The sequence below is a fragment of the Melanotaenia boesemani genome, chromosome 4 (assembly GCF_017639745.1).
Source record: "Melanotaenia boesemani isolate fMelBoe1 chromosome 4, fMelBoe1.pri, whole genome shotgun sequence".
Classification (NCBI taxonomy): Eukaryota; Metazoa; Chordata; class Actinopteri; order Atheriniformes; family Melanotaeniidae; genus Melanotaenia; species Melanotaenia boesemani.
The window spans coordinates 17448401-17469986 of NC_055685.1; the positions used below are offsets into that span (position 1 = coordinate 17448401).

Here is a 21586-nt window from a genome sequence, read left to right on the forward strand (position 1 = left end):
GTCTGATTTAGAGTTGTGTTCACAGTCTTTCCTGTTTGGCTCACAGTGTGTGTCTGGCCTGCTCTCTGGCTACTGCTCAGCCCAAGAAGTAATCACTCCAAGAACCAGGCTCATAAAAAACAATGTGCACACATTTCTATATGTGTGCATTTAAGAGAAAATATCAGAGTGTGGATTGGGTCAAATGTTTGGTCATCTTAAGGTGCTCAGCAGAGAGCTTCTGCTTCTCTGCAGTGAGAGGAGTGACTCAAGCATGTGATTAGGATGCCTTCCAAGTGAGGTTTTTTAGCTACGTGGGACTCAGAACATGCTGGAGGGACTTTGTCATTCGGCCAGCCATGAAACACGTTGGGATTCCCCCAAATCAGATGTGGCCAGGTAACGGGAAGCCAGGCTTTGCTTGAGTTATTGTCCCCACAACCTAACCTTAGATAAGCAGGAGATGGAAAGTTCTACGCATTTTCTGTGTGCACTTCTGTCTCTAAAGCACAATTTTACATGTAAAAATGAGCTCAAGTCAGTAAATATCCTGCTTCTAATGCAGTTTTCATCTGATTAATTGATTTAAAAAAAAACAACAGATGTTGCTGCTTTTCATCATCTTGGACTTTCAACAATTCAACACCTGAGTGGAATTACTATATTAGTTTGTCACCACTTTATCTACTAACTAGTCATTTTGATATCAAACTGTTTTCTTCTTAATTTTGATCTGAATTATCAGCATGTCAACACCGGTAGAGCCCTCTGGATTACTTTACCCTGCCCAAACAGACTGATTATTCACATAGGAGTAAATATTCCCAATATTGGATTAGTTGCAAAGGAAAAACACAAAGCCAAAAAATGTCAGTAAAAATATTTCATTCATATTATATACAAAATACAATTTATGTACTAAAATGTACACACTCAGGATTTATCAAGCTTAGCCAGTGTTTACGTTCAGTGAAAACAAAATTCACACTGATAATCATCCATTTCGGAGAAAGAAAGGAGAAAGGTACTTGCTCACAGAAATGTAAACATACTTAGTGATCCATATTTACAGAAATACATACAAGCTCTGGAGATGACGAAAGGGAGACATACACACACACACACACATACACACACACACACACACACACAAACACAAACACACACACACACACAGAGCAGCCATCTCTCTTCTCCCCACTCGTCTGGCCTTGTCTGTGTTAGTGTGTGCAAACAACATAAAGTCAAATGCTGAAGTAAGCATCAGTGGTCACAAAAACAAGCTGTTTCATTGAAGAAGATTTGGTTCGCTGTTTCCACTGCCTTTGTGTTGTAGTGAAGGAGGAAACCACTTTTTTTTTTTTTTTTTTTTTTTTTAGAGAGCAAGTACTGGATAAACTTCTAAAGAAGCCAAATGACTATTTCAGACAGAATATGGTGGTCAGGACTGAAATAAAAACAAGTTATTCATTAAGTGAATACTGTTAAGTTGTACAAATAGTAAAATCTCCCTTAGGAAATAAAACAAAGAAACCCATAAATACTCATCTTCATTGCAGAATCCTTCAAAAATAGCAATAATTATCACTAAGGTCTATTTTCAACGATTTCTACAGTTAAACATGAGAAAAAAATAATGTTTCTGTTACTTTAAAACTTTCAAAATGGCAGAAATAAATTATCAGCAAAATAAGTGTAATTCGGGTTATTTGTGCGCATGTTTTGTCTGGAGGAACATCCTCGTTTGAAGATTGAGGTCTATGAGCCAGTTGCAGGTGGGCAGCTGTCTGTGGGTGTTGGAGGGGGACCCAGAACCAATCAACGTGCCTTCAGGAAGGTCGTTCCAACAGCAGCATCACAAGAAAGAATATCCCACCTTTTCTTGTCAGATGAGATGTTTAACTGATCACAAGTCCTCTATTAGTCTTTTATTATTAGATCTCAAATGAACTTAGTAGAGTCTCTTTTGCTGATGAGGACCTCCAGCAGCCGCAGTTTGGCTTTGACATGCTTGTATTCGTGGTACTCCACAGCCAGAGGGGAGCGGTCCTCTTTCTGGACAGTTCTATTAAAAATAAAGAGGAGGCAGACATTAAGACATGGAGTTGCAAAAGCCTTCATGTGCAAGCCTCATGTTATGAGCAAAAACTCATCTTACCTTCCATTCTGTCTGAAGAACTGGTCCTCAAACTCTTTCAGGTTCTTGCGGATCCTCTTCTTCTCCTCTCTGGCCTCCTGAAGCTGCTCCACAAGCTCCTGCCTGTAAAAGAGATCAGAAGCATTTAAACATCCCACCAAATAATTTTCATGCTTAAACTGAGCACCCAGCTACTCCAGAGCTGTCGGTACAATCGGCGTGGTTGTCTGCAGCTTCTGTACTTACACGGTGGCAGAGTGTAGGTTGGAAAGCCTCATGTCTGTCGTGTTCTTTGAGGGCGAAAGTTCGTCCACAGGTGAGATGAAACCATCGACTTCCTCTTCCGTGTGGTCCAGCAGGCTGAGCATGTTGAGGTCTTGCCGAACGGTTATCGTGACCTGAGTTTTTGTGTCTCCGTCGTCCTCTGAGCCATCCTCTTCCTCCTGCAGACAGGATCATAAGAGATCAGACGTCAGTCGAGAGCAAGTCAAAAACGTTCAAATGGAGAGCTTCCAGGCTCAAACACCACAGTGCTTGAGAAGCATGCAGTGTTAGTCCTCAGTAGTTATGAATCATTGCAATACGGCAGCAGAATGCATTTCCATTGCCCTCATTTGTCAAATTTATACTCATTGATGTGCAGATGGAGTTGAGGTGATTGAGATCAGCTAGAGAACATGATCTGATTTCAAGTAAGGTGTCATATTTTATATTTTGTTAAATGAAAGGGTCTTTTCTATACAACCAAACTTTGAGATTAAGGTAAAGATGAAAGTTTATATTGACAAAAAACATTTTAAAAGTTTATCTTACGTATATTTACATCACAATGACAGAATGATACAAACATCAGCAGCTACTGATTCAAATCTACAGATGCTAGAAACAGGCAGCTGCCCAATCAAAAGGCAGTGATCAGGTTCATTAGAGGGAAGATGGTAGTGATAAAGGTGGAGGTGGGGTTGTTGGAGAGGAGCAGGCTGGGATTCACTGATTATTGAAGCAGCAGCAGCTCTTCACCTTGATATCATCGAAGAAAAGTGCGGTTTCACCCTCGATAATGGGCTGAAGGAGGGGACCTCTGCGCTTGCTGGAGGGAGAGCCCTGTGGTGACGGTCGAGAAGGAGGAGTTATCTACACTGAGACGATTTCACAGCAAGGCCACAAGAAGGAAAAGCCACACTTGGGTCTTTCTTTTCGTCCTTTTTTGCAACTGAGCAACAAGTTTTACCTTTTTTCTAGAAGTCTAGAAAACAGAGGGAGAGTGAAGAATTTTGACTTGTGCTTTTTTAGACCCATGCATAACAGTCTATGGTAGTGGACCCAATGTGAATAAAGAGGATTAGCAATAGTGCATTATATAATGGTGTTCTGTTTGAACATAATGCAAATCATAACTTATATAATAAGGATGGTAATTAAATAGCTTGGCATATGTGTACAATAACTTTTATTCTAAATAAATAAAATTAAAAATAATAACTGCATGTTTCCTTTCTTCCATTCAGACTGAACAACCCTCACATTGTGGTAAAGTTTACTACACTAACGGTTTCTGAGCCTTTCCTGCTCTCTTTTCCTGTGAGCTCAGTCTACCACCAATCAATCTCCTTTACGAGCGGAGATCCTTTGAGCTTCTAAAGCTGGACTTAAAGAGCTTCGAAAGGTGGACAACATGCCTGTGGCGTGACTGCCACGTGTTCCCCCACAGCGGGCCATGAAGCCAGCACCATCAGGGATTAAGCACCTGCAGACGGTCTGACTATGCTGTGAGGCAGCTGAAAGGACGGTACAAGGCGTGATACTCACTATTACTGGGATGGTGGAGGCTCTGCAAAGAATCTGCTTCACCAGGCGATATCTGTCGTATAGCGACTTCATGATTTGCCTCTCGCTCTTGGTCACCTGAAGAAGCAATACAGAAATTGATTTTTTATGCTATTTGCAAGAAAAAAATAAACAAAAAAACCCCCAAAACCTTCATTTCTACTTGATTTTCTCCATGTTCCTGCAGACTAACTAGCTACAGCATCAACATAAAACTGGATTACAGCTAACCCACCCTGTCGCTAAGAGAATAAAGGTTGTTAGTTACAATCCGGCGGAGCTAAGAGAGTGAGGAACAGAAAAAACAGCTGTACTCTCTGACAATACTGGCAAAGAATAAAAAGCGCATTTTTTGCAGCTGAATTTTAGTTATTACCAGATTTACCCTTTACCTGCTACTGAAAAAGTCTATTGAAAAAAATATATTATTTCAAATAAACAATCTAATTCCAAACAAATGCACAGTGTGAATGTCAACCAGATGCATACACACACTAACTGCATTATGCATCCTTGACTTGCAATACAGGTCCCAGTCACATGGAATAACGCGGCTGGTGTGTTTGTGTTGGTGGAGGGACTTACTGGTCTGCCATGTATGCTCTCATAGAAGAGAAGAGCTTTCTGCAGGGCAACTTTCTCAGCTGCGATTTGCTCCCGTGTCATATCCTGTCAGAAGGGGGGGGACAGGAAGTGAGTAAACATGTTTTAGAAGTAACCTGAGTTCATTCAGCGCTGTAAGACAAGTTAGTCGTCATGCTCAGCATGAGTGCATGAGTTTAACATGCAACATTTGTTCTGTGCAGATGTTTTGGCCGTCATCCGGAGTTGTTTTCTTTTTTTTTTTTTACCTTGATGTCCTCTGGTCGGTTCACCTCCTCCCGTTTCTCCTGCAGCTTCTTTAAAATGGACTCCAGCGTGCTCTCCACCGGTGGCTTCGGAGCCTTCTCTTGCTGGGGCTTCTTGTCCAGCTGAGAGCCGAAGCTTTTAGGCAGGGTGTTACTGCGCTGGCGGGTCAGCGGTGGCAGGTCCTCTTCAGACTTCATGAGTTTATGTTCTGGTGAGGAACATGAGAACAAATTTAGTTTTGTCTCATAAAAGACCAGACAGACCAGTAGATGTGTTGTGGAGTGCTTCTCGTGTCTGGACTTTACCTTTTAGCTCCTTGCGAAGCCTGGCTAGTTCATTGACCCATCTCAGCACCTCTGGGTTTGTAGCTTTATCACTGTGGGAGGGCTGGTTGAAAAGAAAGCATAAAAACAGATGAAGACAGGTTGTTCTTTCGACATGAATCACATAAACTATACTAGCAATAAAGTATAGTCTTTGTGGGTTTATGAGCTTTAATATAGATCATCTGACCTTGGTAGATGAAGTGGTTCTAAAAACAACTATTTCACTTTATTTTACATTCATTTCAATAGTGAATACTCTTTTTTTTTTATAATTTAAATCAGATGTTAAAGTGTTTGATGTTGATTTTCATGAGTAATGTACAGGTCATGATGACTTACCCTGTATTTTCTCTCCTCCTCAAACCTCTCCTCAAACCTTTGGATCTTTTTCTTCAGTACATGAATCCTCTTTGTGAGCTGGGCGGAGGTCAGCTCCTCTCTTTCATCGTCACAGGAGCCGAGAGATGAACTCCGCCTGCGACTGTAGGGGTAAAAACCCTTGTTACCACCACCACTTCATTCCTAACTTCCTCTGTCGGCAACAGGATGCAAAAACTATGTCATCTTACCTGATAAAAGAGTGTGCGTTCGGCGGTGAAGGAGGCACTTCTGTGTCATCTAGGTACTGCTGGCTCTGTCCGTAGGCATAGAAACGAGGAGAGACCATTGGATCGCTGTCCTCCTCCAGGAGCTGGCGGATCAGACGTCCTCCTGCGTGAGGAGACAGCCGGGCTTCCTCTTGGTCCATGCTCTCCCTCTGCAGCGAGTACGCTGGGACTGGTTCTGGACACAAACAGATGCGTTAAAAGGCTTCAGCAGTGGTTTTGCACTCAAAATATTCAAGTGGGGAAATGCAGTGCATTTCTAATTCAGATTGTTCTTTGTGAGTTGCAAACACTTGCTTTAAAGATTAGCATCAATTTTCCTCCTGCAGTCACAAAAAGGCCCCCCTCTCTCTGCTAACATCATCTGAGACCTATTATGCTGTTAAATTCGCTGGACATGATAATGCTGGGAAAAATATTAATAATAATAACAAAAAGAAAAACAAACAAATACTTCCTTTGGAGCTGAAGAGTTACAGATGTTTTTCTGAAACTGTGGGTAAAACACACCCACTATGCATCTTAGCTCATCCCCTGGTTACAGTCTCCACTCTGGTAATTATGTCTGGGGAAAATAGCAATGCAGATACCTCCAACAATCCCTGGACTATTAATAAAGCCCGGATCTCTGTGGGATAATGTCAGGGCGTGATCCCTGTTGAGAGGTATAGTGATGAGTTTATGTTTTAGTTTCCACTCTGCACAGTGAGGGACGAAAACTGCCTCATGTGTGCATGAACAAAAGACTAGACAGTAGATTCAGGAGAGTTTAAGATTACAATAAGAACCAGTAGGAATTATAATGAGGATATCATGGAAAAGGAGACACCTGTAACATGGCGTGTTAGGAGACTCAAAACACACTGAGGAACTGTTACTCAGAAAGAATAGATGGAGCAAAAACAAGCTATGAAGGAAACCAACCGTCAGTGTAAACATTCAAGGTGTAAGTATGCAACCGTGAAAATACACACACCCAGTCTGAAACTGCACATGCATATTTTTCTTAGCTATTTCTTAGGCAATATGAGAAGCGATTTAGCTCAAATTCCAGCTTTGGAGTCCCGGGAGTCCTCCTTTAATTCTGGGTACGTGCAGTTTATCAAGTGGCAACTCTGGCATGCTATGGCTGGCTCACAGCAGCAGGTTAAACTCCATCACACCCAATGTCTTCCTTTGAGGCCCAGCTTAGTGCAATATTACCAACCAGTAAGGCTCCATGGCATTTGAAATTAATCCTTTAAATCAACCGCTTGCTGATGGTTCAGGATTAACTAAATTAATGAAACTAAAAACTTGCCAGTTTGCCATTTCACTAAAGGCTGCGGGTGTGCGTGCGAGACACTCCATGGTTATGTTCTAGACCATTGAAGCATGTTGCCATGCAGTGGATAAGGTCATTCAGACAGCCCTTTCTTTCTCTCCTCCAATTACTCTCACATATCATTCACAATGATAGTGAAGTAGCACAAGACTTACCATCACAACAACATAGATGGAAAATGCTTTTGAAATCAAGGACACAGTTGTTAGGAAAAGGAGGATCTAAAGGAACAGAAGAAAAAAATACAGAGAAGGAAAAGACACTATGAAAGAATAAAGTCTTAGGTAACTATTCTACTTTTTGCGTCAAATGAGGAAAATCAATCCAATGTCTCATCAACAGATGTGGCATATGAGTTTCTCTTCCTGCTAAACTGTCTGCTGCTGTCATTCCACAATGGCTGGCAGACAGGCAAGGATGGGGCAGGGCCAAATACCAGGTCACAAAGACAAGTGCTGGCACAGTGTGCACTGGGATAAAGGTCATAGACCCCTGCCTAATGCTTTCATCCATCCACATGCCCATTTCTACAGTATTATGCCTTCAGTACAGTGGGGTACTTACAACCATTGTGCCATTTTATTAACTGATTACTCAGCTCTGCTCTTCTTACCAGGACATAAATCCCTCTTTAGCTCATGTTACTAAAGAATAAATGAGCCGGATATGTAGAAAAGAAAGTTTTGCTCAATACATGTATACAATTGCAGCTCATGCTATGGCAAGCCCTGAATTCTCTCATGCTTGAAAAGCGTTCAGAGCAACTTGTCACAGCCTATCATGCAGGTCCCCCATGGGGTTCTCATTGCCATTAGATCATTATGTATTCAGGACAGAACGTACAGAGAGGAGGCTTCAAAAGAGACAGGAAAAAAGAAGAAGAAGAAAAAGAAGAAGAGAGAGAAAACAGAGAAAAACGCCCATAAGTTGGAGCAACCAGCATTCCTCCTCTACACCATACCTATATTTGATGCCAAAGTACACAAACAACTAAAAACCATGTCTTCATCCAGCTCAGGCACAACGATTCACGGCATGATTTCCTGCATGCAGAAAATGCTGCACGGCAACAACAGCCACGTCCAGATCTTGTGTTTTTCTAGATATGATGTTTGGCCACTAGAGAGCTCTACAAAACACACAATTGCCTGCTAATGCTCCAGCCATGTTGAAACAGGGGGATTTATGGCATGGACCACCTTCCCTATCACACATCAAACAGGGAACATTAGTGGTGGGAAATGAGCGCCCACCATTCAATGTAGTGCGGTTTAAATAACCACTACTATTACGTGCATGGATGCTTGGATGGATGGATGAATGACTGAATGAATGAATGGATGAATGAATGAATGAATAAATAAATAAATAAGGAGCGCTAGCAATGATGTAATGCTTTGACTATTTATTCCATAAACCAGCATCAATAACTTAGGTATAGTTAATTTGTTGCAACCAAATTTGAGCACAGAATTTCTAAATGAATCACTATCACATACATTTCAACCAGGACCAATAAGCTTTCTAGATGAAAGTCTTTGCTTCTAGAACCATCTGTATGGTCACGCTGTTATCACCATTAAATCATCCACTTAAATGATTTTGACTGAAAACTGCAGCAGCAGCCATTTGTAGTCGAGTCTTTACACAATTCAGCCACATTTTTTATATCCATCAGCTCCTACAGCTGCACGTTCATGTGTGAGATGAAGCGAGCAAACAAGTGCGTCTCTACTTTAGATATAGGTGGCTAGAAACCTTAAGAGGATCTTTCAAATTAATTCTTCAGGTGAAGCATAAGGAGCTGCATTAGAAGGAGGAGCACAAGAGCGAGCATAAGGTGTGCAGCTGGCACCCATGTGTACAGCTGGGTGGAAATGTAGCATTTTCTTCAAGCTTATGATTTTGTGTGTCGTCTAGATGTTATAAGATACATTTGGAAATGGAAAGCAAATACAAGACGAATGTAAACAGCAGCAGGGAGCAGGATGGCCTGCAGCCTCACCTCCCCAGTTGTTGTCCTCAGTCAGTGCTGTCAAGTCCAGCCGGGGCACGTCCTCGCAGCTTGTCTTCTCGCAGTCCGGGTCCGAGCCTCGCACCTCTCCGACTCTCCCCGTCTCACAGTTAACGGGCGACTCCTGGATCTTCATCCTTAGCGTCTGCACAACCATGAGAGTAAAGAAAATAGCGCTCAACAACGACGTCTAGTCCGTGTACACACTCTTTAAGTTGAGCCTCACTACTCGGTCTGGCCCCGCCCTACCAGAGGGGGGCGGGTCCTCACTCGCGATTGGCTACCTCTTTGCCAAAACATCCAACCCCCTTCTCTCTTCCCTCTAGTTTTCCCGTGCTTTCTCTACTGACTGGCATCCATGTACTCCCCAGCCGAGACTTGTTTGTGTCACAGCAACAGGGAGGGGTGGGGGGTTGACGGAGGAGGGGCGAGAGGCGTGGACAAGGAAAAGCACACGGAATGTGAGCCAGTACACGTAGCCTGACTTGTGGGATTTTTTTTCTCCCCCCCCCCCCCCTTCCTATCTGTCCCTTGTCACTGCATACAAAAACTGAGCCCAAAGAAAATCATCATCCACAAGCTTTCTCCTCTCTCCAAAGATAAACATTTTCTTGCTCAGATTGCTTATAAATGATCAAAGCAGTGCAATCAAGCTGTGGTTTATTGTGATTACTCTGAGGAACAACACACTCAGAGGGGCCACACATCACTTAGAGCTAAGTCCTTGGGGTCCTATTTCCTCTGTTTGGGCGTGGGACCAAGTTATTTTTAGGAAGAACAGATCAAGACTTCACTAGACCTCATAAATGCCACAGATGGCTTACTGGAAGGGGTACACTTTCATCTGGTAGCAAAAGCCCTTGTTTTGTCTAGTTTTTATTGGTGTGGTGTTGTGTTTTGGTAATAGTACCCAGCTGCTGTTACTGTTGTGTCATTTATGAAAGATTACAGTAGAGGAGCATAATTTGTCCTAGATGTTTGTATGAGTTTTGTGCTGCAGTTGAGGGCACAAGGCCAGAAACAGAGTTATCAAGCCCCTTCAGCTGTTATGCGGGAAGCAGCTCTGAGGTGATGAGAGTGAGAGAGGATATAAAGTGGCACCACTACCCAGCAAGAACGTGCAGACTGTGACTGACTGTACAAATTTCCCTTGTGTAGCGCGTACAGTCACGCCCTCTGCCCCAATGTACAAATGCTATTTGTACTCTGTCAACATTCAGGATGATCTTTGTAACAGATTAATAGATGTCTCACATGTGAAAATGAAAGCACACCATATCACAATTTTAAGGTTAAACATTTCAGGACATCCTGAAAAATCACATGGTCAAGTTTTACAAACCTCACAGGAATAATGACACATGCCATAGTACACTGTGTCATGTGCTTTTTTTAATCAACACAAAGGTAAAAATGCAGAAGCTGTGTGTGGAAAAACTACACCATATTGCTTCAATGAGAATTACAAGGGTCAGAAACAGCTGAGTGCTGTTAATTAGGTACATCTGATTAACTGATCATCAGGAAGTGTGAGTGTGTAGTCACAGGATCTGGACACCTTCTGGTCAATGACCAACCCTGATTTTTCTCTGTATGCCAAAGTATTCCAGAGTCAAATGTGAGGCCATCTGTCTCACAGCTAAAGTTTAGTTGAAATAGAGTAGAAAAAGTAAAATGATGCCAAGCACAGAAGCTACAAGCTATGACAGAATGGTTGGAAAATAAAATGAAAGTAAAATAAAGCAAAATTAAGGTATGCATATTATTACTAAAGTCCATTGAATGAAATCACATAGTAACATTCCACCAGAGTGGGAATAAAAATGATAGGTGTGAGGCATCTGTATAAGGAAAACAATACAACTGTGAGGACCAGTGCCCTGCAGGTTTTATTTGTTTAACTGCATCAGCACACACATTTGATCTACTCAACACCTTGTTCTCAGGTTCTGGGCCAGGTAAGAGCAATCAGGGAAACATCTAAGTGTGTTTCAATTTTAAAAACAAATTTACTTATTTTTGTCAGGGTAGGAAAAAAAAAAACGGGCTGTGCTGTCCATTAAACACAGGGACTTTTTAATACCGTGCTTTTCTTTTGCCAACTGTCAAACTATCTTTGTACTTCAGATAATAGTTCTATATCTTTTCAGATTTTTAAATGCTGTCAGAAACACAATCAGCACCTTATCCAGATTTAATCAAGAGCAATTAATTTAATGTGCGCATTCAAAGATTTCTAAAACCTAATGAGCGGCACAGCACTCATCAAATCAAGGTACTATCTCAATCTCTAGAAATGTACAGATACAGATGCAAACCAAATTCATTCACTCATTCATCTCCATTGTACTAACTAGATGTTAAAAGTGAAAAATCTATTGGGTGCGTGTTATGCAACACACACATCTTATCACATAATCTACAAATATACAAGACACTAAAAGAGCCAAAAAAAGTTTCTTCACCAAGCCACATTTTTGTTCTTTTAAATACAAATAAATCGTTAAATTGATGATAGCGCTGTTGGCTAACGATCCTCTTTTACTTGATTAGCTTATCATGTTTGTTTTGGCAGGACTGATTGGTCATTCTGCTGATAATAATTAACAGAGGAAGTGCTGCTGTAAGCTTTCTCTCAGTTCATAGATGCTCAGAAAAGGACCACGGTGGATTAACTTGAGCACAGATGTTACAGCTCACATCATCCTGCTGTGTTCACATATAATTCACACACACACAAATGCACACAGTTCTCTTGAACATCAGCCAGTGTGTTCACTCACTTGGGCAATGATTATATCATCATGAGGTCCAGGTGGTGGAAAGGAGTGTGTATGTGCATGTGTGTGTAAGTGGACAAGGGGATATATTAGACAATGATTAAGCTGTAGCTTCACAGACACACATGGTACAAACACACGGTGAAATTTAAAATGAATTTAGTTAAGACTGTAAATAGATGAGTGTACAGTTACATGCACAAACTGATCCTTGCACTTCTGTCTTTGAGGAGTTTGTTACTGACATAATTCCTTAGCCCCTCATCCTAATCTCTATTTAGTTGTAGACAACATACTTAAGTCTGCACGGTCATAACAAAGTACACTGATACCCACACAGAGCCTCAGGCACATTCTCTGATGTTGTCATTTATTTTACACTAGGTGTCTTGTACACACACAGAGAGCTTTCAGGTATGAAATCTATGTAAAGCGTAGCACATTTTTACTTGAGAGGTCCCTTTGTTTGGTTTCTACATACCTCTTAGACCTCACAAGTATATCAAAATCCATCTTCTGACTTGACTTGAATATAGTAAAATGTAGCTGCACATGAACACGAGGCACAGCTATGTATCCAGGACTTCAGCGGACATAAGACCAAGTTACTTTATTTCCTGCAGGCTAATGTTAGCCTTGAACAAGAACTACAATTTCAACTAACCCTGACCTAGACTGTAACATATTCTGTACCTTAAAACATGGTTTCACCTTAAAGTCTTACAATATGATGACAAACTATATCATTCCATATGTAAGATATGCTCTTATAATGTGACCGTATTAATCACACATGAGTAACTTGATGGTGCACGCACACATCATATAAGACCTCTTGCATTTGCACCAACATATAACACATTAGCCACACTGCCCATGCAACCTTTTTCCAATGCAATTTTTTAGTCTCTTAAGTCCTTTTCAAACAGGATGTGCAAACATGAGCTCAATCAGTTTCAAAAGCACTGACATAAGCTACTTTTACATTTAAACATGCCCACAACAGTGGTGGAGAGATCTACTGTAAACTCATCCTATCTTCCATATGACAGATGCTCCAACCTCATGTTAGAGTTTATATTAGCTTGACAAGTGTGCTGTCGTGTGATAATTAAAAATACTGGAAAACATCATGTTGTTGGATGGGATTCTTCTCAAAACATTACTTTTCTTTAAGTTCAAATTGTGTGTGGGATGTGTGGGATCAGGCTGAGAGCCGACCATATGTCATATTAATGCCCAGCCCTGGGTGTGTATGCCTGTTTGTTGAAGTCTTCGAGTTGTGCTGAAAGTGACACACCCTGAGTTACCAAGACTGTCCATCATAATTTTCATGGAAAAGTAACCAGACTGCTCATTAGGACATAAGGCTGACATGTTCAGTTGGTGTTGGATAAATGGGAACAATGTCAGGGAAGGTAACTTAAACAGAAAGTCAGGATCTGTCATATGTCTCTCGATATATTATAATTTTTAGTGGCTATTAGTAAAAAATAGCATTGTGTCTTTTTAAAGACAGCCAACTTGACATTTGGACGTGAGCCTGTAAAAACAATGCACCTCTGACTTTCCACTATCAGTTTTCAAGCGTTGCAACATGTTAAGACAGAGGTGTATCAGTTTACACTGAGAAACACAATACATAAACACACTGTGGATGTTTGTGTGTTAAAGGATCAATATTGTGTAAGGTGGAGATGTGAAACAGGAATCTTTTTCATTAAATCCCTTTTTAACCACAACAAACAGGATCAGTCTGTGACTGTGAACCTAAACCAAAACTGGATAAAAAAGAAAGCAGATTTGGATCTGTTTCAACTTCAAAAATAAATAACTTGCAAGTTGAGCCCGTCTTTAAAATCTTCATAATAAAACATTCATAATTTTGCGAATATCTTGCTAACAAACAGAAAAACAAACTGCACCAACAACAAGTTGTGGGTATTTACTTAGAATGATGCTGTTGATCATTTTGCATGTGACAAATTCTTGGTTTAGCCAATAAAAGGTAAAGAAGTAGTATAACGGTTAACATACTGATTATTACTGAACAGCATCTGAAACCTCGGCTGCAGTGCATGAGGTCACCATATAGACAGGGTCTGTTGATTAGTTAATTAATCCAGCTTGCAGAGGAAGGAAAAGCTGGCCTGATGGTAACAAACCCGGTATTTATGACCAGCTGGGATGCTGCTACCATTGGTGACATGCTGGCTCCAGATGGCCGCTCACTGGCTCTGTGTGGGCGTGGTGGCAGAGCTGCAGCCTGACCTGCTACTGAAATCCATCTGCTCTGCTAAGAAAAGGATTCATCATGTTGGTTCAACACCACACAGCTCTGTTCGGTAATTCTAATCCAGATTAAATTTGGAGACATGCAGATGGAGGAGCTGGTTTGACCTATTGTACCAAAACCAACATTAAACATTCAGATTACAAGTCTGTTTACAGCGTTTTAAAGAGCCGAATGAGGTGTGACTGTGTAAGAAAAATCCAATTTGAAGGAAAGCTAAAACTCCCTGCTGTCAAAAGTGAAATAGTGAAATAGTTTCTGTGGAACAGCAGATAAGTTTCTGTTCAGCAAAAGCAGCTATGTCCAAAAACACCGATGAGTAAACGTACAAGTCATAATTGGTTCACACTTACTTCCTGTTTGATTCTTTTCACTGCTTTTTAAACGTTTTTTCTTTCAACACTGATAAGTACACTACACTTAAAATCTTCTGAATAATTTGTCTATTCGATCTTTGTATTGGAGTACTAAGCTTTCCTTTTCCAAACTCCTGAAACAAAGAGTGGCAGAGTTCATTCATTGCTGCTGCTTGCCTTTCATCTTCTTGTCTGTCCTTTCATTTCAAATCCAGCCACTCTCACACTCACCCGTGCAGCAACCTATAACCTTTTCTACCTTAAAACCATATTTCAAAACATGCAACAAGAATTCATTCAACTCAGCACTAGATTTACTTTGACCTACTTTTGAACTCCTTGATTTTTTCATCTTTCCTTTGCCTGCCTGCTTTCTTTGCCATTTTTCAGCCACAGTAAATACCACTGCTTTTGAGTGTCTGAGCATTTGAATTCTTTGTTTCTAAGCCTTTACCCTTACAGGAAAGGAGAAAGGAAACTGAACCTACCTGTAAAGCAGATCCAAGGACAACTTTTCTTGAAATGTCATTCCTGTAAATTTAACAGAAAAAGCTTTAACACCAGCTTGTGACCAAATAGGCCAAAACTCCGCCTTACAGTTTCCAGTCAGACGCCCCGGGAAACCCCTCACAGTAAATACATTCATATACGTGTGCTGCTTGTTCTTATCAGATAACATGTACGCTACTGTTCAAAAGTTTGGGGTCACTTCCCTATTGAATCCCATGGCAAAGTGACCCCAAACTTTTGAACGGTAGTGTATAAACACCACAACATTTCAAACAGATTTATCACGATATGAGATGCAGCAGCCAGTAGCTTTCGAATGTAAAACAATTACTTGGACTATGGATGCTACAACTGAAGTATTTATAGATTGACAGAGTTTACCCTTTGTGAAGTGTGTCCATGTGTTTTTCATGAGGTCTTTCACCAACACATTCTCTGATCTGTAGAAAGACAAACTTTAATTATTATTTTTTTTTTTAAACTTTTTTTGCCAAACAGAAACAAGGCAATTTACACACAAACAATTTCATCCTGAGACTCGGCCCTAATTTCAGTACAAAGATAAAAAATTACAAAGTTTACATTTTTCACCATACATGGCTAAGGTAGATAACAAAAGAGAAGGAAAACAAAGTATCCTAGTTAAAGAAAGTTTCAATAGGTTCCCATCATTTTTCAAAACTCTGAGATTTTAGTTGTAGTTGAGCAGTTAATTGTTCTATTTTGTAAACATGTCTAATTTTCATTATCCAGTGATCAGTGTTCGGTGGATCAGGTTTCACCCAATTAACCGTAATCATTTTCTTTGCTGTCATTAAAAGAATATGTAATAGAAAACACTGATCATGAGTAAGATGGTCAGGAAACACATCTAGCAGAAAGATTACAGGGTTCAAAGGAATGTTTACTTTCAGTATTTTCTCCAACGTGTCTTTAACAGTTTTCCAGAAGTGTTTTATCTGAGGGCAGTCCCAAAAAATGTGAGTGTGGTCACCCACAAGTCCACAGTTCTTCCAGCAGTTTTCAGTAATACTACTTTTTGAAAGAAAAGTCTTAAGTGGTGTTCGAAAAAATCTAATTTTGACTTTCCAGTCAAATTCTCTCCAGAGTTGGCTCCAGATTCCCTTATGACAACTAACACAGATATTTTCCCAAGAATCATCCTCCAAAATGACATTCAGTTCCATCTCCCATTGTTGCTTAATATACTGAGTATTATCTGACATATCCATCATTAGTTTTTTGTACATCAAAGAAACCTGTTTTTTCATCGTTCTGGAGTTTTCTTGTAAATTTATAAAATGTTTTTCTGTATTTGTAGGTTCCCTTTCAATATATTCCAAACTTTAATTATTTAAATAGCAAATTACTTTCCCCTTTTGTTTAGTTAAAATAAAGTTACCTGTATAAATGGTAATGGTCATTTGGTTGGATTTTTGAAGGCTGACCCCAAATTATGTGGATGTAAATTCTTTTAAAAGAGTTAGTTCATCTCACGTTATTGAAAAATTTATTAGTCTAAAAGAAATACTCTATTATGAGACTAACAGTTATTTACATATAAAAATATTCCACCAGCCAGTTTATAGTAAGAGTTGTACTTTCAGCTTCTTTCTTCATCAGTGTGATATTCATCATCTGAGCTTAGCATGTTAGAAAATTATAACGTTCTACCACTTTCCTTTTCCACTGTCGTTAAAAAAAATAGAGCTCAGAAATTAGCTGATGATGGGACAGGTCAGAGGATCACCAGAGACCACAGTTTTTACAGTTCTGTGCAAACTTATATAAAAATCAATCAAATAGATGCTGAGGCATTTTACTCAAAACAGCAATTTTCCATCTCCATGAGAGAAGAAAAGTTATTAAAATCATTACGAAAAACCCAGCGGGCAACAACTGTTATCTGTTTAATACAAAACCTAGACAGAGATTAACCCAAAATGTCAAAAAGTAAATATAAAAAACACTTTCATTTTTTAATGTACCCATTGATCTGGTGATGGTGAAGACGCTAGAAGCCGTGCTGCTGTTGACAGACCATGCTGCAGCAATAAACTCTGATAATGTTTCAGTTCTTATTCTGATGAATTAACGTAAAAAAAAGAAGAGAAACTCAAGGGGAAAACTAAGACATGTAAGTATTTGGTCATGTTTCTGTACAATCAACACCCAGAATAAATCTCAGGAAGACTTCCTTGCTCCTGATTGTCCAGCTCTTGGAGCGCTTACACTCTTAGGAACAGCTGTTCACACATTATACTCAGATCATGTTTAGGCTTAAACCTTTACTGTTATCATGTGTCATCTCTACTGATGCATAAGAGGTTAGTATGCTGGCGAAAAATAAAACCATCTGATCATCTCCAGTTCTGTTCCTCGAGTGTCAGTGTGTGAGCTCAACAAATCTTTTCCCATCGGTGAGTCAGTAGGACAGACCGCCTTGCAGTTCCACTTTATATTCACAGACATTTGTAAACCAAGTGTGAATAATAATCAGGCTTTATAATATACAACTGTGCTGCAAAGTGGGTCAGTGGAGATCATGTTACTATAGCTACAGCTTAAGTTTAAGCTTTATTCTTTATATTATGTCCTCCTCCTGACTCTATCTGCTTTCACACCTCCATGTATAAAACTGAAATAACTGCTTACACAATACTGGCACACTTAATCTGAACAGAGAAGCAAGGTGCTAATTTCTACACTAATTTTTCATTACTTATGCAACTAATTAACATTTTCATGAACTATGTTTTTTGCTGTGATTACAGGAATAAAACAAAACTGCTGGAAATATCAAATGCAAATTTAAGGAGACTAAAATGACTTCTGCAGTAAAAAAGATTACATTTCTAATCCTCAAATACAGAGAAAAGCAGCAGATCCTCACATTTACAAAAACTAGACAGGCAATATTTTTTTTCTGCTTACACTGACTTTAACAAACTGATGAAGAGTCAGTCAGTGATGTTGATGCAATTTACTGTTTAAGTTTATGTTTAAATATAACCAAGAGAGGCTGAATTTCTCAAATGCAAGATGCTCTCAAAAAACAATTTGCCTGAATATGACAGCATATAACATGACTAAAACATGAGTAATGACATGTTTAGATGAAAAAAAGAAACAATTTTTTCACAACAATGTTGAGATCTATGTAAAATGACTTAAACCATTCTAAAAACTGGGGATAATAATTCCCAGGAGATTTTTTTATTTTTTTTAATAAAATGACTGAAGTAATTTTGGTAATACATATGCATTCAAAACCCTGAAGTAATGATGTGTAAATCCAGTATCTCTACAAAGTAAACCTCATGTGATGCGCTAGATGGGTTTTTATGCATAACCATCTGGGAACTCATGGGAAAGGTGTATAAAAACGAGGCGTGCTTCCTAACAGATCGATGGCAGGTAACTGGATGAACCATACAGTAATGTCTCACACAGTCTATAATAGAGGAGGCTCAACTCTTCCCACCATTAAATGCCCTCATTGCTGCTCTTTGTTTACTTTTCAGTAAAGAAAATCTCTTTAGTTCTGATTAACATATCTTGGCAATTTCTTCACAAGAAACAGCTACTGAGTAGTTATCCCTATCTCCCCATAGTAAAAACCTGAAAGTCAAATAATTTGTTAGGGTTAGGTGATTCTATTTCTGAGATTTCCAGGAAATGTCATCTAAATCCGTCAATAACATTTTTAATTATGTTGCTAACAGACAGACAGACAGACAGACAGACAGGCAAATCAACACCGCCGAATACATGGCCTCCGCCTCGGCAGAGCTAATAATAATTAGCATGGTATGCTGCATATTACAAGCTGTTGTTAAATGGCAGGGGGCCGTTAGGACGGGACTCAGCTTCCTGGCATTCTGTATTCATTTAGTGATTCCTGTTAACTTCAACTCACTGTAATGAGCAGTGATTCAGGATGACAGAATTAAGATGAGCTTTTCAGTATCACTGGTGTATTAGTGGCCACTGAGGTGATGAGTGTGTCAACAGTGCTGAAAACTCTTAACAACTGAAGGTACAACTGAAAAACAACATTAAAACTATCTCAGAATTTGCTACTGAAATTTCATATATGGTGCTAGAGCTTGATTTTTATGATCAGATTTAATTAGGTTAATCACTAACTTACACTTAAAAGAAAAGTATGAGAAGAGAGAAAGATATCACATAAAAAAAACAAAAAAAAAAAAGCAAAACAAACAAACAAAAAGACAAAGCAGCAGACAAATGACTATGATTGTGAAAAGTGAAAAAGATAAGACGAGGATAAAAGGCATTCTGACTCACTTTCTGTTGGTTGCTAGCGAGCTGCACTGGAGTAAGGTTATGTTTTGATTTCCTGGCCTTGGGGGTTCGCTCAGCATGACCAGTCTGGCCTCCCTGTGAGTCCAGACTGCTGCCGGTGTCCTCCCCCACGCTGCCTGAACTGCTACCACCACTTGACGGGGTGCTGTCTTTGTTGCTGTCTGCTCTGATGGATGCAGCTCTGTTCTCAGACATATCAGAAAAGGGTGATGAATTAACACATCTGCCTTCCATCAGATTCTTTCTGTCTTCTTTAGTCTCTTTATCAGCTTGCCATTGGATGAAATGCTGCAAAAACCCCAGCACCAAGGTCTTTCTAATATCTTACTTATACCTTCTCAGGCAGATAATGTGTTGTTTAGCTTTTGTGCTAATTCTATTTACTGTCTATTTACTGTCCACACTCTCATTGACTGCTCCTGTTTCCTCTGGATGAAGACACTCCTCTAACCTCTAAGACTTCACCAGGTCTCCATCAACAAGGATTAGCTTCTTACTGAGATGACTCCAATTGTTATGAATACATTATGAACTCACAATGCAGAATTCAGATTCACAAATGGTAACTGAGGTCGGCCTTTATTATTAAATTAAATAACTGCCTATAGCTGAAAATGTTAACATTCTTAAAAAAAGGGGGGAAAGAAAAAACATTTCAGTTGTGAGGGCATATTTGGGGGACAATGAAAAGGTTGTGCTCTTTGAGTAATAACATAAAAAAAATGACAGTAATACTTTCCTGGGGTATCATGCATACACAGCTTCAACATAAACAGCAAACTACTGAAAAATATTATTTTTATCTGTATTTCTACTTAATAAAATTAGTATAACAAAGATGTTGCTGGGACATAATAAAGAAAATCTTTGATTGCTATATTATTACTTAATAATACTCATTATTCTCATAATTTATTCTGTTACCATCACCTGCCAACCACATGGAGTTGCCTGACACACTGTACCTGTTCCTTTCTGTGTGTCTCAAGCCCTCCACCTGTTGTTCTCTCTGCTGCCGGCGTCTCTGTCGTGCAGTTGGAGTCACCTTTAGGCCTGAGGGACATGTGGTTAACTCACAATTCTCTGAATGTTGATCTGCGAAAGGATTTACGTCAAAGAGGTGCTGCTCCACTGCTGAGTGTATGGTCTGATCCAGAAAACTTCAGAGTGGGGGAGAAAATTAGAAGATTAGGAAAATTGTGACCTTATGCTCGCATTTTTTAAATGACACATAAATGCTTCGTCTTTGTGAGCTACAAAAGGAGCACAGCATTGCATTTCTATATTATGATACAAAACTCCACATACTTTACCACGTCTGGTCTGCAGCGGACAGGCGAGAGGTGGTTACTGGAAGGAAAACAGGAGGGTTATGCTACAGAAACAAGTGGTCACAACAGGTCACTGAAAATCTCCTGAGGCTCAGGTTCTGGACCTATGTGATCAAGACATCCACGTGCATGGCTGAGTATTAACCTCAGCTGTGATCATAGCTTAAGTGGGTCCTATGGGAACAAAGTGGCTGGTTTCTATGACTACCAAAACATCCATCATCAGTTTATGATCACAGACCCTTATCTCATTCAATGAAACCATGTATTTTTTTTGACACATCTCATATACATCTTCTAAAAATAAATATGTACGTATATTTCATTATCATTTCATGATACCAAGAAAAGGATTTACTTCTCAAGAACTTTGAGTTTTCTCAGCTTAAAAGTGCTCAATGAAATCAGCCGAGTTAGATTCCAACATGTCTGCAACATATTCCATGCCAAAGACAAAAGCCCTTTCACCAAATTGTGTATGGGCATATGAAACAGAAAAAAACAAATGATCTTGTGAACAGAAATTTTCTGAGTAACTAACAGGCATGTAGGTAGTAGCCTGTGTATTGCCTTATATATGAAAACATACCAATGACTACTCCTTTGGGTTGCCAGAGCAGGCAATCCAACTTCAGGGTATAACTGACAGTGGTATACCAATATCTTAGAATTTGTAGACTTCTGCAAAGCACGGCAAAGGGCATCAATCATTTGAAGACAATGAGCAGAGGCATTCATATAAAAAAGGCCTCTGTTATCCAACACAGACAGAAAAGTCGCAGCAACAAGTCACTTTTTTATTTTTTGCATTAAAAGCAAAACACAACTTATTTAGAAAATAATAACCACGCTTTAACTTTAGCTTTTTCAAAAGGGTCTCCACATGTGGCTTTAAAGTGGAAAACACCATAAGCCTGACACATCTG

At 39.6% G+C, this 21586-nt stretch overlaps 1 protein-coding gene across 3 annotated transcripts in view; it reads right to left on the minus strand.

The window, feature by feature from the left end:
* Nucleotides 1-847: 847 nt before the first annotated feature.
* fam13a (family with sequence similarity 13 member A) overlaps nucleotides 848-21586 on the minus strand; it is a 57469-nt gene continuing 36730 nt past the window's right edge. For 2 of the 3 annotated variants that reach the window (XM_041982774.1, XM_041982775.1), the window contains 16 exons: nucleotides 20638-20679; nucleotides 20295-20489; nucleotides 19312-19510; nucleotides 15382-15440; nucleotides 14979-15021; nucleotides 9053-9206; nucleotides 5688-5901; nucleotides 5458-5599; nucleotides 5098-5179; nucleotides 4795-5000; nucleotides 4529-4612; nucleotides 3926-4021; nucleotides 3137-3220; nucleotides 2363-2559; nucleotides 2138-2239; nucleotides 848-2044 (listed from right to left, as the gene is read on the minus strand). In XM_041982774.1, the coding sequence (XP_041838708.1) occupies nucleotides 1921-2044; nucleotides 2138-2239; nucleotides 2363-2559; nucleotides 3137-3220; nucleotides 3926-4021; nucleotides 4529-4612; nucleotides 4795-5000; nucleotides 5098-5179; nucleotides 5458-5599; nucleotides 5688-5901; nucleotides 9053-9206; nucleotides 14979-15021; nucleotides 15382-15440; nucleotides 19312-19510; nucleotides 20295-20489; nucleotides 20638-20679 (2023 nt within the window). In that variant the 3' untranslated portion in view covers nucleotides 848-1920. The remainder of the gene's footprint in view (nucleotides 2045-2137; nucleotides 2240-2362; nucleotides 2560-3136; nucleotides 3221-3925; nucleotides 4022-4528; nucleotides 4613-4794; nucleotides 5001-5097; nucleotides 5180-5457; nucleotides 5600-5687; nucleotides 5902-9052; nucleotides 9207-14978; nucleotides 15022-15381; nucleotides 15441-19311; nucleotides 19511-20294; nucleotides 20490-20637; nucleotides 20680-21586) is intronic. The other variant, XM_041982776.1, reaches the window with a different exon arrangement.